Below are 14,460 nucleotides of genomic sequence, written 5' to 3'. Positions count from 1 at the left end.
TGGCGACCTCTTGCTCCTCCTCTGCCTTGGCCTTGGGCTTCCACTTGTTCCCCTGTGACATTTGGGAATTCTCTCAGTAGCGCGTCTACCAACATGCGCTTGTACTCGCGCATCTTTCTATCACGCTCCAGTGCAGGAAGTAAGGTGGGCACATTGTCTTTGTAGCATGGATCCAGCAGGGTGGCAACCCAGTAGTCCGCACACGTTAAAATGTGGGCAACTCTGCTGTCGTTGCGCAGGCACTGCAGCATGTAGTCGCTCATGTGTGCCAGGCTGCCCAGGGGTAAGGACAAGCTGTCCTCTGTGGGAGGCGTATCGTCATCGTCCTGCCTTTCCCCCCAGCCACGCACCAGTGATGGACCCGAGCTGCGTTGGGTGCCACCCCGCTGTGACCATGCTTCATCCTCATCCTCCTCCACCTCCTCCTCATCCTCGTCCTCCTCATCCTCCAGTAGTGGGCCCTGGCTGGCCACATTTGTACCTGGCCTCTGCTGTTGCCAAAAACCTCCCTCTGAGTCACTTCGAAGAGACTGGCCTGAAAGTGCTAAAATGACCCCTCTTCCTCCTCCTCCTCCTCCTCCTGGGCCACCTCCTCTTCCATCATCGCCCTAAGTGTTTTCTCAAGGAGACATAGAAGTGGTATTGTAACGCTGATAACGGCGTCATCGCCACTGGCCATGTTGGTGGAGTACTCGAAACAGCGCAACAGGGCACACAGGTCTCGCATGGAGGCCCAGTCATTGGTGGTGAAGTGGTGCTGTTCTGTAGTGCGACTGACCCGTGCGTGCTGCAGCTGAAACTCCACTATGGCCTGCTGCTGCTCGCACAGTCTGTCCAGCATGTGCAAGGTGGAGTTCCACCTGGTGGGCACGTCGCATATGAGGCGGTGAGCGGGAAGGCCGAAGTTACGCTGTAGCGCAGACAGGCGAGCAGCAGCAGGATGTGAACGCTGAAAGCGCAAACAGACGGCCCGCACTTTATGCAGCAGCTCTGACATGTCGGGGTAGTTGTGAATGAACTTCTGCACCACCAAATTCAGCACATGCGCCATGCAAGGGATGTGCGTCAAACCGGCTAGTCCCAGAGCTGCAACGAGATTTCGCCCATTATCACACACCACCAGGCCGGGCTTGAGGCTCACCGGCAGCAACCACTCGTCGGTCTATTGTTCTATACCCTGCCACAACTCCTGTGCGGTGTGGGGCCTGTCCCCCAAACATATGAGTTTCAGAATGGCCTGCTGACGTTTACCCCGGGCTGTGCTGAAGTTGGTGGTGAAGGTGTGTTGCTGACTGGATGAGCAGGTGGAAGAAGAGGAGGAGGAAGCCGAGTAGGAGGAGGTGGCAACAGGAGGCAAAGAATGTTGCCCTGTGATCCTTGGCGGCGGAAGGACGTGCGCCAAACAGCTCTCCGCCTGGGGCCCAGCTGCCACTACATTTACCCAGTGTGCAGTTAGGGAGATATAGCGTCCCTGGCCGTGTTTACTGTTCCACGTATCTGTGGTTAGGTGGACCTTGCCACAGATGGCGTTGCGCAGTGCACACTTGATTTTATCGGATACTTGGTTGTGCAGGGAAGGCACGGCTCTCCTGGAGAAGTAGTGCCGGCTGGGAACAACATACTGTGGGACAGCAAGCAACATGAGCTGTTTGAAGCTGTCTGTGTCCACCAGCCTAAATGACAGCATTTCATAGGCCAGTAGTTTAGAAATGCTGGCATTCAGGGCCAGGGATCGAGGGTGGCTAGGTGGGAATTTACGCTTTCTCTCAAATGTTTGTGAGCTGGAGAGCTGAACGCTGCCGTGTGACATGGTTGAGATGCTTGGTGACAGAGGTGGTGGTGGTGTTGGTGGTACATCCCCTGTTTGCTGGGCGGCAGGTGCCAACGTTCCTCCAGAGGCGGAGGAAGAGGCCGAGGCGGCAGCAGCAGAAGAGGCCGAGGCGGCAGCAGCAGAAGAGGTAGCAGGGGGAGCCTGAGTGACTTCCTTGGTTTTAAGGTGTTTACTCCACTGCAGTCCATGCTTTGCATGCAGGTGCCTGGTCATGCAGGTTGTGCTAAGGTTCAGAACGTTAATGCCTCGCTTCAGGCTCTGATGGCACAGCGTGCAAACCACTCGGGTCTTGTCATCAGCACATTGTTTGAAGAAGTGCCATGCCAGTGATCTCCTTGAAGCTGCCTTTGGGGTGCTCGGTCCCAGATGGCGGCGGTCAGTAGCAGGCGGAGTCTCTTGGCGGCGGGTGTTCTGCTTTTGCCCACTGCTCCCTCTTTTGCTACGCTGTTGGCTCGGTCTCACCACTGCCTCTTCCTCCGAACTGTGAAAGTCAGTGGCACGACCTTCATTCCATGTGGGGTCTAGGACCTCATCGTCCCCTGCATCGTCTTCCACCCAGTCTTGATCCCTGACCTCCTGTTCAGTCTGCACACTGCAGAAAGACGCAGCAGTTGGCACCTGTGTTTCGTCATCATCAGAGACATGCTGAGGTGGTATTCCCATGTCCTCATCATCAGGAAACATAAGTGGTTGTGCGTCAGTGCATTCTATGTCTTTCACCGCTGGGGAAGGGCTAGGTGGATGCCCTCGGGAAACCCTGCCAGCGGAGTCTTCAAACAGCATAAGAGACTGCTGCATAACTTGAGGCTGAGACAGTTTCCCTGGTATGCATGGGGGTGATGTGACAGACTGATGGGGTTGGTTTTCAGGCGCCATCTGTGCGCTTTCTGCAGAAGACTGGGTGGGAGATAATGTGAACGTGCTGGATCCACTGTCGGCCACCCAATTGACTAATGCCTGTACCTGCTCAGGCCTTACCATCCTTAGAACGGCATTGGGCCCCACCATATATCGCTGTAAATTCTGGCGGCTACTGGGACCTGAGGTAGTTGGTACACTAGGACGTGTGGATGTGGCAGAACGGCCACGTCCTCTCCCAGCACCAGAGGGTCCACTAACACCACCACGACCATGTCCACGTCCGCGTCCCTTACTAGATGTTTTCCTCATTGTTATCGTTCACCACAACAACAAAAATATTATTTGGCCCAATGTATTGCATTCAAATTCAGCTGAATATAAATTTGAGGCCTAGTATTTAGGCGCTGGGTGACCGGTATGGATTTAGTGACAGAATTAGACTTGGAAATGCACAGAAGCGTGTGTGTGTGAAGTTATTCTGAATGACCCTATGTGCACCTTGAATATTATATTCCCTTTTAGGGATAGATTTCAAATAGCTCTGGTACAGCAGAAACCACTAAATTATGAAATTGCTAAATTGGGAATTGTATTTCAACCCAGAACAAAAAATGTGCTTTGACGGACACTAAATAACTTGCCCAGCCACAACAGTACAGCGGTAACGACAGATTTAGCGGGATATAAATTTGAGGCCTAGTATTTAGGCGCTGGGTGACCGGTATAGATTTACTGACAGAATTAGACTGGGATATGGCCAAAAAATAACCACACTATTGCTGGTTAAATGCACTTGGTGTGACAGCTTGACCAACCACACTACTGAGGGTTAAATGCACTTGGTGACGGGCGCAGCTTGCCCCTGATGTAGTATATGGCCAAAAAATGAACAGACTATTGCTGGTTAAATGCACTTGGTGTGACAGCTTGACCAACCTTACTACTGAGGGTTAAATGCACTTGGTGACGGGCGCAGCTTGCCCCTGATGTAGTATATGGCCAAAAAATAAACAGACAATTGCTGGTTAAATGCACTTGGTGTGACAGCTTCACCCTGATGTAGGCTTTAGCCAAAAAACAACCACACCATTGAGGGTTAAATGCACTTGGTGACAGGCGCAGCTTGCCCCTGATGTAGTATATGGCCAAAAAATAAACAGACTATTGCTGGTTAAATGCACTTGGTGTGACAGCTTCACCCTGATGTAGGCTTTAGCCAAAAAAACAACCACACCATTGAGGGTTAAATGCACTTGGTGACAGGCGCAGCTTGCCCCTGATGTAGTATATGGCCAAAAAATAAACAGACTATTGCTGGTTAAATGCACTTGGTGTGACAGCTTCACCCTGATGTAGGCTTTAGCCAAAAAACAACCACACCATTGAGGGTTAAATGCACTTGGTCGCAGCTTGTGCTGGCGCACCACAAGACACAAAATGGCCGCCGATCACCCCAGAAAAAAGTGACTGACAAACGGTCTGGGCAGCCTAAAAACAGTAAGCAATTGAATTTCAGCAGCTCAATGACCCACAGCTGCAGATCGATCAATAATCAAGTCCTTTGGAGGAGTTAATCTGCCTAATCTCGCCCTACTGTCGCAGCCGCAACCTCTCCCTACGCTAATCAGAGCAGAGTGACGGGCGGCGCTATGTGACTCCAGCTTAAATAGAGGCTGGGTCACATGGTGCTCTGGCCAATCACAGCCATGCCAATAGTAGGCATGGCTGTGACGGCCTCTTGGGGCAAGTAGTATGACGCTTGTTGATTGGCTGCTTTGCAGCCTTTCAAAAAGCGCCAAGAAAGCGTCAAAAAGCGCCAAGAAAGCGACGAACACCGAACCCGAACCCGGACTTTTACGAAAATGTCTGGGTTCGGGTCCGTGTCACGGACACCCCAAAATTCGGTACGAACCCGAACTATACAGTTCGAGTTCGCTCATCCCTAATAGCAAGCTAAGTGATGATGGGTGGGTAAGAATAATTAACTTCAGGTGGAAGAAATACATTAAGATGACCCAGGTTTTAGTTGGAGAAATACCCAGTTTGAGTGTTTAGGTTCCTGTGGGATAATTAAAAGAGTTGGGGTCAGTAGAACGTGGTTCTAGAAAAAAGAAAGAGCTGATTTAAAGTAATTTAGCTTTCGATGGGTCGATGATCGACCCCCTAGTGTTATTATTAATATTTTATGTACATATAGTGAGATGTATTCTTATATTGGGTTAAACGTGTTGTATGTTAATGGTTTGTTATTAATATTGATTGTTCTGACCTTACCACGGTATATTGATGTTAACTCTCACTTTGGGGTTAGGTGGGTGGTTTTGGTCTGCATTCACTTCATGTCAAGCAAAGTCCTAAAACCATCATATTTCAGACATATAAGATTGAAATGCTGTTTTACATTTAGATAACATTTTTAGCTGTGGACTACATTAGTATCATCTTTATTACCATAGTTGACGTGTCCTTGTACCAACATAGAGTTGGCTAATGTAGAAATAATATATTTTCGCTTTCACTTTACTTTCATAGCTTACACAAGATAACTTTCCTTTTTTGCGGGTGATTTTCTGCACTTTTGATTTTTAGTGTAGCTTTTTTAACTGGTGTTTTATTTATTTTTTTGTGTTTTTTTTTTTTGCCTTACAAACACCAGCTCCCAATGTTAGCTAAAGGTCCATTGGAAATATGAAGAGCAAGGACACAAGCATTTTGGCGTTTTTGCTCATTAGGTGTTGTTCTTTTGCCTTTCAGGCTTCTTTAAAACATGCAGCTCTTGGTGTACTATAAAAATGTAATGGAGAAAACACCAGTGGTAGGACACAATGGCTAAGATTTACTAATCCTGTAGACGGAGTAAGCTTAGACCGGCTGTCTAGACCTGCACCAGATTTACCACAGGGACTGGATGGATGATAAATCTGGAGCAGGGGTAGACACTTTTCTCTGATTTTATACCACCTGTTGGTTGGTTGGCTGGCTTACTTTGAGACAGATTTTTAAGCCAGAATTGTGACACAATTTTGGTGCAAAATGATGCATTTTAGGTCTTGCCCTGTTTCCCCACAAAGCCAACTTCATTTCAGCTATGCCAGTCCCCCTCCCCCCAGCAGGTTGGAAAAAAGTGTAGAAAACCTAGAAATTCGACAATTTGTTCCACTTTTTAGACAGATATTGGCTCAGATACATTAGAAAAAATGTAGTAGAAATGATTGTGTGTAAAGACCTTGATAATGCTCTACATAATTATCAGAAGGATTACTCCACACTATATTATTACTAGAGATGAGCGAATCGAAGTTGGCAAAGTGGAATTCAATCCGAATTTCAGGAAAAATTTGATTTGCACTGAATCCGAATTTCCTCACACTTCGTTGTAACAATTTTTTTCCTAAAATGGCTGCTGCACGTGTTGTTAGGACATGGAGCAAGGAACTCTGGGAATGAGGGATCACCCATAATGCCATGCATGCAGCCAATCAGCAGCCAGGCAGCCCTGTGATGTCACTATGTGTTCTAAAGCCCTTTTTGGTGTGTATTAGTGGCAAAAATATATATATATTATTTGCTGTTCAGCAGTGCAGTTACATGTTCTAAAGTACTTTTTTGCATGCATTAGTGGCACAAAAAAAAGTATGTGCCATTGTGTGGTGAAGTGAGAAAATTACAGCCCTTTTTGGCATGTATTAGTGGCAAAAAAATATATATTATTTGCCGTTCAGAGGTGCAGTTATATATATATGTTCTAAAGCAGGCATGCTCAACCTGCGGCCCTCCAGCTGTTGTAAAACTACAACTCCCACAATGCCCCGCTGTAGGCTGATAGCTGTAGGCTGTTCTGGCATGCTGGGAGTTATAGTTTTGCAACAGCTGGAGGGCCACAGGTTGAGCATGCCTGTTTTAAAGCCTTCTTTGGCATGTACTAGTAGAAAAAAAAGGGCTTATTAGCCATTGTGTGGTGAAGTGAGAAAATTACAGACTTTTTTGGGGTGTTTTAATTTCCTTTTTATTTATTTATTTGATCTAACAGTATGTCAGACAGAGAAGTGCCAGGCCCTGCACAGGGGAGTGGCAAAGGCCTAAATGTTTCTGGTGCAGGCAGAGGTCGTAGCAGGAGTCACAGCAAGAGGCTTGAGCTCCCTGTGTCATCTAGCGGTCGTGTCTTGACCAGCAACCCAGCGGTAATTAAATGGTTGACTCGGTCATCCACTTAGTCCCAAGTGACATCAAGTAGTTATGAGAAGAGTGGAGTGGGAGCTGGTGTTGCGAGCGCTCAGGCTCCTGAGCCAGAGACCGTTAAGGAGGACATCAGTGACATGCAGACAGTACTCAATGATGATGATGTAGCTGATCGCACTTGGGAGCCGGGTGAATTAGGGGCTTCATCATCATCGGGAGAAGAGGGAGGCAGCTTGCCCGTGAGGCAGCGGTGGAGCCAGCAAGTTGCTACCGTGGACGGGAGTCAGCAGGGTGGCAGCAGTGGGAGGTCTGGAGCCAAACATGCCCGGGGTAGACCATGAGCTTTGCAGGAGATAACCTGCCTGGAAAGTAGTGGTGCAGGGGTTCAGCAGTCAGTCAGTGCGAAGTGTTGGGGGTAAAATCACCTACTCGGCGGTAGGGCAGATTTTTGTTAAGCCGCAGGAGGAGGTGAACATGGACATTTGTAGAATCTATGGGCAGAAAGTGAAGCATGGCTAGGGTGCCGATGTTGGCACCATGGCCCTGCGTCAACATATGCAGCGTCACCATAAAATGGCCTGAGAGAACCGTGGCTATGATGTGGAGGTCCAGCCTACCACAGCTGCATCACCCAGTGGCACGCATCTGATTTCACGCAGTCAAGGCTCCAGCCCCTCAGCCGAAGGGAGCTGTCTGTCCTTTCCATCATTTGCTGGTCCTAATGCTCCTGTTCCTCCTACTACACCTCATCAGTCATTGCGTTAGCAATCAATCACCGAAGTGATTGCCAAGAGACAACAGTATGTGTGCACTCATCCAATGGCGCAGAAGCTGAATGTGCTCCTGGCCAAGTTGCTGGTGCTGCAGTCCTTCCCTTTCCAAGTGGTGGACTCTGCAACTTTCAGAGAACTAATGGCTTCTGCCGAGTCGAGGTGGAGAGTCCCAAGCCGTCATTTCTTTATGAAAAAGGCAGTACTAGCCCTGCACACGTATACAGAAGGTGGGCCAGTCCTTGAGCCTGTCAGTGTCTGCCATTGCAGTGCCGACGTGTGGAGCTATGACTACGGTCAGGGACAATACATGTCCATTACGGCCCACTGGGTGAATGTGGTCCCTAACAGCTGTAAGGCCTGTATGACATGGTCCCTATTTTGCATCAGAATTGGCTTATGATTTGGTAGCCAAAAGCAGGAGTGGGTACAAAACACAGAAGACATGCAAATATTCCATTCACGTGTCATCTCTGTTTTGGATCCACTCCTGTTTTTTTGGCATTAGCAATACTGATGGATTACTGACCAAATGCTGACTGAGTGAAGGCAGATGCTTTACAGACAGGCTCCGTTTTTTGGGGGTTATTGTTCTGACGGGTGAGATGAAGGGAAAAATAATCAGTGACACCAACACAAACTTACTGCTGACACCCTCTCCACTCTGTCGGGGGGCTCTACTTGTATAAGCGTTTAATAGAACAGGTTCTGTAGAAATCCATGTGGAATCTGTGAATTGGTGTAAAAGGAGTGCGCTCTTTCACTCTATAGTAGGATCTTGGGCCTCTGCTCGGTTCTTTATACCTGGCGCTAACATTGACCCGTAAGGATGAGTTCAAACTTGACTTATCTGGTCAGATTTGGCCCCGTAACCCCAAATAAGTGGTGTGCAGTGATATTAAGAGAGACGCCTGTCATCTGCATGTCATATGGACTCACAGTATTGTTTCACTACCACAGCAGGCTCCCTATGCGTGTTACTGCAAGGCACAGTGTTCTACACCCCTATACAGGCTTTCTGCAGCCAGGAAATAGCCATTTTTTTACGCGATTCACCACAAATAAATTCACATCGAACCAAATTTTGGGGGAAAATTCTTTTTTGATAAATTCGCTCATCTCTAATTATTACATTCCTGACAATGATAAATGATAATTTCATATTTCATGCAATTTAATTACTTTTTCATGCTCGATAATTACATGTAAAAAAAAATGAATAATGACACCTTTACTGCACTTGATAAAAGGATTATTCATTTTAAGGGGCAGGAATACTTCAGCATTTTACCATCTATTTTATGGCCACAATATCTTGACCTCCTCTAGCTTTACTGAACTAGACATAGATCAGTGTCAAAATCCAAATGCAAAATACCAGTAAATTTTGTCTGTCTCTATCTAATATTTTGCCTATCTGGTAGATTTTATAGAATGGCAAACATTGGCTGGCTCGCCAGCTGTTCAGGACATGGCATCCTAGGTATTAACAACCAACTACACAGAAACTAGATGATACTCTTGGGTCCATAGCTGAAAAATGTTGACTGGATTGGAATTATAAGTAGATTAATGTGCCCTCATAGTTCCCACAGTGGTTTTTATCTAGCTCTTCTAGACTATGGGCTGGACTGAGAGAAATCTGGGTTCCCAAACAATAACGGTCATAGGCACTTTAAGAGTCCCAGACAAGAAGTTGTCTGAGCTGGTTGGTGGTAGCACCTGTGGATACTTAAAAGGGATTCACACTTCTTGGTTCAGGAGCCCACATGCGAAATCACCAGCTCTCCATTGGGCCAGTCCAAGCCTATTAACCCAAGCCTTGATGTCCAAGCCTCCCTGCCAGAACAGATAAAAAAAGTGACCACTGATGAAGGTCTGAAATGACCGAAATGTCTGGTCTAAATATACTGTTTGTATCAAGGATCAATATTGGGCTTTTGGATGAAACTACTGCAAACAAACTTGAAAAAAAAAATTTAAAAAATTTGATTGCAACAACCTAAATCTGAGTGCCTCAATTTTCGCTATACAAGCCTATTAACCCCTTTTGACTCTCTTGGATCAGAATAACATAAAGGCAAGTAGGAACTGGGAAATCATCAACACAGGAGCAGCAGAGGACTGGTAATGAGTTTCACTTTTCTTTTTTTTTTTTTTTATAGAATTTCAACCATTTACTGGCCAGAAAATATATTTAGTGCAGGTTCTGTCAAACCTCAAGGAATGCTACATTGTTTGTTTTTTCCCATACTCAGTTGGCCCTGTCAAGATATACAGCAAATTAAGTTTCATAGCATAGCTCAAAACATTTTCTGGAAGGTTTCTAGAACTACACAAATAAATTATGTGTTCCTGATTTTTTTTTTTTATGATGGAGAAGTGTGATATGAGGCCTCTCTGGGCTGTTGATTACTAAGAAGGCTGAAAGAGGTAAATATGATGTTGGAGAGTTCATGGACATCTACTGTATATGTTCATTTATCTTGTGTATGACATTTTTGGAGAGACAATTGCCGGAGACATTTTACTTGATACTCATCACCATCTTCTGCCAATCCTGTTCTGATGTTTTTCCAGTTTCCACTTGCCTCTACTTCCTGGTTCCTCTTGACACAAAGGAAATGACATCACAGTTCATCAATGGCCGCAGTGGTGACTCATCTCAGCAAATGAATGGTCAAGCAGTCATTTCCTGTGTGCTCAGAGGGACCAGGACATAAAACCAGCAGAGACCTGGAAAGAAAGCAGAAGAGGATTGGTGAGGTATCATTTCTTTAGCTTTTTTAAATACCATTTAGACTATTTTTTTAAGGAATGCAGTCTGGCAGATCAGGGGCTGAGTCCTTTCTCAAGGGAGTGCCTTGTCTGCTGCAGCGGGTGGCAGTTGAAGGATGAAACAAAGCATGTGCTACAACCTCAGCCAGATGGACAGAAAAATTTGAAAAAGTCCAAATAGCAGGCGGTGCTGTACAAATAAATTTTTCGTATCTTTGAATAACTCAGTGGCTATTCTTAATTTTTAATTATGGCCAATAACAAAAGTATTCAGGTACTGTAATGTTTTGGAAAATCAGCACCATCATAATGGAAGTGCAGCATTAAATAGTGTCCCTTGAACTCAATGGGTCATCTGTGCACTGCATTGATATAGTGGTTTCTCAAGAACAAGAGATATTATTTGTTGGTGCTCTCTGTTTGTCAACTTGTGGACGTCCCATAGAAGGGACCCTTCTCTACTAACTAAAAAATTCCTACTATTGTACAGATGTAGTAGAGTTAACACATATGCTTTTTTGAGTTAAGCAAACACCTTCAATTGCTTTTCAATGGCTTTTGTTTCAAGAAAACTCGATGAGTTAAGAAATTTGAGTTAAGAGTTTGTGTGTTAACCCTGCTACATCTGTATTTAAAATTAGCTTTTCTAAACCAGACAACCCCTTCCAAACACACATTCTATATTTTGTTACCTTTTCCATCAATTGTCTTAGCTGTCGACTCCGAGGGTCTCTGGAGCAGCTCGTCTGTGCCGGTGCCACCACTGTGCAGATGCATTTGCCATCAGGTGCTTGCGCTGATGTATATATTTGCCAACCATCTTCAGGACTGGGAAAGAGGGTCTAGAAAGAGAATATAAGACGACATTATGGATTTTTTCTTAATTACTTACATACTCAGCATTACTTATCACCTATCCTGAGTTAACTCCTGTATTATACTCCAGAGCTGCACTCACTATTCTCCTGGTGGAATCACTGTGTACATATATTACATATTCTGTACTGATCCTAAGTTACATCCTGTATTATACTCCAGAGCTGCACTCACTATTCTGCTAGTAGACTTGCTATGTACATACATTACATATTCTGTACTGATCCTAAGTTACATCCTGTATTATACTCCAGAGCTGCACTCACTATTCTGCTGGTTCAGTCACTGTGTACATACATTACATTAGTTGTATTATACTCCAGAGCTGCACTCTCTATTCTGCTAGTAGACTTGCTATGTACATACATTACATATTCTGTACTGATCCTAAGTTACAGCCTGTATTATACTCCAGAGCTGCACTCACTATTCTGCTGGTTCAGTCACTGTGTACATACATTACATTACTTATCCTGTACTGATCCTAAGTTACATCCTGTATTATACTCCAGAGCTGCACTCACTATCCTGCTGGTGCAGTCACTGTGTACATACACTACATTATTTATCCTGTACTGATCCTAAGTTACATCCTGTATTATAATCCAGAGCTGCACTCACTTTTGTGTGGGCTTTAGAGCTGCAGTCTTATCATTCCAAGTCGCCTCAATGTCTGTACAATGTTTGCTCGAGGTGAGCTGCATTCTCAAAAAAATGTATCTTTTAAATCAGATACTATGAAGTGTCTAATGTAGGAAAAAATAGCTATTTCACTGCACTATAGGGGATTCGCTAAGTTACAATATTATAGTTTGTTTATATGCTTGTTGACTGTAATGGCAACACGCAGAATTGTGAATGCAGCTCTGGAGAATATTATAGGCTAAAACTCAGGTACAATACAAAGTAAGCAAATAAATGTACTTTACAAAGTGGTTTTGTTGAATTATTCATTGCATTTTGTCCAGGAAGGGTTAATTATTTTCCTTTATGTGTGAAAATAGTTGTACTAAGTGGGAGCTGGATGTTTCTCTTATTGATTTGTAGCTACTTTTTGTAAGTTTACTCACACGCTCAGCATTTCCAATCGAGATTAATATTTTACTATAATCACATTAATATTATTCATGATGTTGCTCATGGGCCATCCTGAAGCCCCAATTCAATTTAATTTTAGGAAGTGAGATGTGGTAGGCTGAGGGCCTAGTGGATTCTTCCCCCCATGTAGTCAATGCAGGGCCAGAGTAACATCCCCTTTACAGTGATACTATCTATCAACTCAATGTCTCACATTTAGGCACACGGCCGATGTTTGGGTCCGCATCCGAGCCGCCGTTTTGCAATTTGCAGACAATAATAGGCATTTATATTGCCGGCGCCCGTTCCGCAAATTGCGAAAAGGCAACACGCCTTCTGTTTTTTGAGGATCCGCGGTTTGCGGACCGCAAAAAACTGCACGGTCATGTGCGTGAGGCCTTAGAGATGACAAAAACAATTCTACATAAAGTAAATTCATTACTAGAAAAGAGCGAACTTCTTAAAAGTTCAATTCGGCTAATTCACTGAATTTCACAAAAAATTTGCTTCATGGTGAATTACTTTGTCACGAAGCGCATTTTTTTTGAGGAGCGGGTGCAATGACAGGGAGCAGTGATAGTGCCGCCCCCATCATTGTACCCCTCAGATGCCGCGTTTATACATGATCGTGGCATCTGAGTCTAAAATTAACAATAGAAAAAAATAATAATCAAACTTACCGCCTCTATTTGCTCGCGACGGGCCAGCCGCCGCCATCTTGCTTGAAGATCTCGGTCGAAATCCTGAGAGGCACGAGATTACGTCATCACTCCAGCCGGGATTTCGGCCGAGATCTTCAAGCAAGAGGGAGTCTTGAGCAAATGGAGGAGGTAAGTTTGAATTTTTCAGTTTTTTATACTATTTCAGGTTAAATTGATTCGATGACACGAAGCACAAGGAAATTCGGCTTCTAGGCGAATCGAATTTATCCTGAAATTCGGATCGAATTCCACTTTGTGGGATTTGATTCACTCATCTTTTACAAATTCCCAAAAGATTCTAATTTTGGGAAATCCCAAACTTTTGTTATTTGTCCGACACGAATCGCTCAAAATGGCAGGCACCATTTTATAGTTCAAGAAGACACCTAACGCCAAGATAGAAATATAGCTACAAAAGCGAGCCACACCTGTGTATATCAAAAGTCACCTAACTCTCCAATTAAAGAAACAAATCCACAGAGGATTACCATCTTAAAAATAACAATATTGCACATATTATAAAAAAGTATCAGCAGGAGTGTGGCAAACATCGCCACTTATCGAATGTCTTTCTTGTCTGTACCTCTTCCCCCCCCCCCCCCCTCAACCTCCCATCAGCCCTTGCTATTGTCTGACCCCACCTCTCCTTGTACCATAGTAATCTATGTATCGTATGTAAATGAGGCTGTTGGAGGTTTGAAAGCAGGTGCACATGCCTAGTAAAGTCAGTTGACTCCCAAACTGTGTGTCGTCCAGTCACTGGGGAAATTGTCTCTTGAATATTGGCCTGTTTCTTCAGCTACAAGGGGATTTAAGTGAAGATATTGAGGGTATATCTTCAAGCTCCGCAACAATTGGTGGCAAGCGGCGGGATTCAAACCGCACAGCAAAGCAGCAGTTCGTTGAAACAGCCATTCGGATATACCGGAGTTCAAGAATATGTGCAGTCATTCGAACGAACGGTGAATGGAGACGAATTATGCAACATTGAAACGAACTACGTTAAAGGAATTATTGGAAGCAAGGGGAAGAAAAGCCAGCAACAAAACCAAAGCTACTCTTGTGGCCGAACTCATGGAGGGGGACAGAGCGACCACTGCGGCAACTCCACAGGAGACAGAGCCAACGGAATTTGCAAGAGAGCTCAATAGCAGGTTAGCTTTTTACCCAAACACCCCCTCCGTGGAGACACTAGAAAGACTGATAGCAGATGTACACGAGTACATTGTAGCTAAGCAAAACGCTATTCAGCGAGTTGGGGAAAGAGCCCCAGCGCCCACCAGCACTACCCAGGGAAAAGCTAAGATTCCCTACCAAGCTTTTAAAAATTACACAGAAGGAGAAAGTGATATTGACGAATACCTACAGGATTTCGAAAGGTTGTGCC

The 14,460-nt window shown here is 45.0% G+C and overlaps 1 protein-coding gene across 2 annotated transcripts in view; it reads right to left on the bottom strand.

Moving 5' to 3' along the window:
* OLFM2 (olfactomedin 2) overlaps nt 1-14,460 on the bottom strand; it is a 341,534-nt gene that overhangs the window by 123,813 nt on the left and 203,261 nt on the right. For both annotated transcript variants that reach the window (XM_044278867.1, XM_044278869.1), the window contains exon 2: nt 11,112-11,261. In XM_044278867.1, the coding sequence (XP_044134802.1) occupies nt 11,112-11,261 (150 nt within the window). The remainder of the gene's footprint in view (nt 1-11,111; nt 11,262-14,460) is intronic.

The sequence above is a fragment of the Bufo gargarizans genome, chromosome 2 (assembly GCF_014858855.1).
Source record: "Bufo gargarizans isolate SCDJY-AF-19 chromosome 2, ASM1485885v1, whole genome shotgun sequence".
NCBI classification, from domain to species: domain Eukaryota; kingdom Metazoa; phylum Chordata; class Amphibia; order Anura; family Bufonidae; genus Bufo; species Bufo gargarizans.
This window is presented reverse-complemented; position numbering and strand designations above follow the sequence as displayed.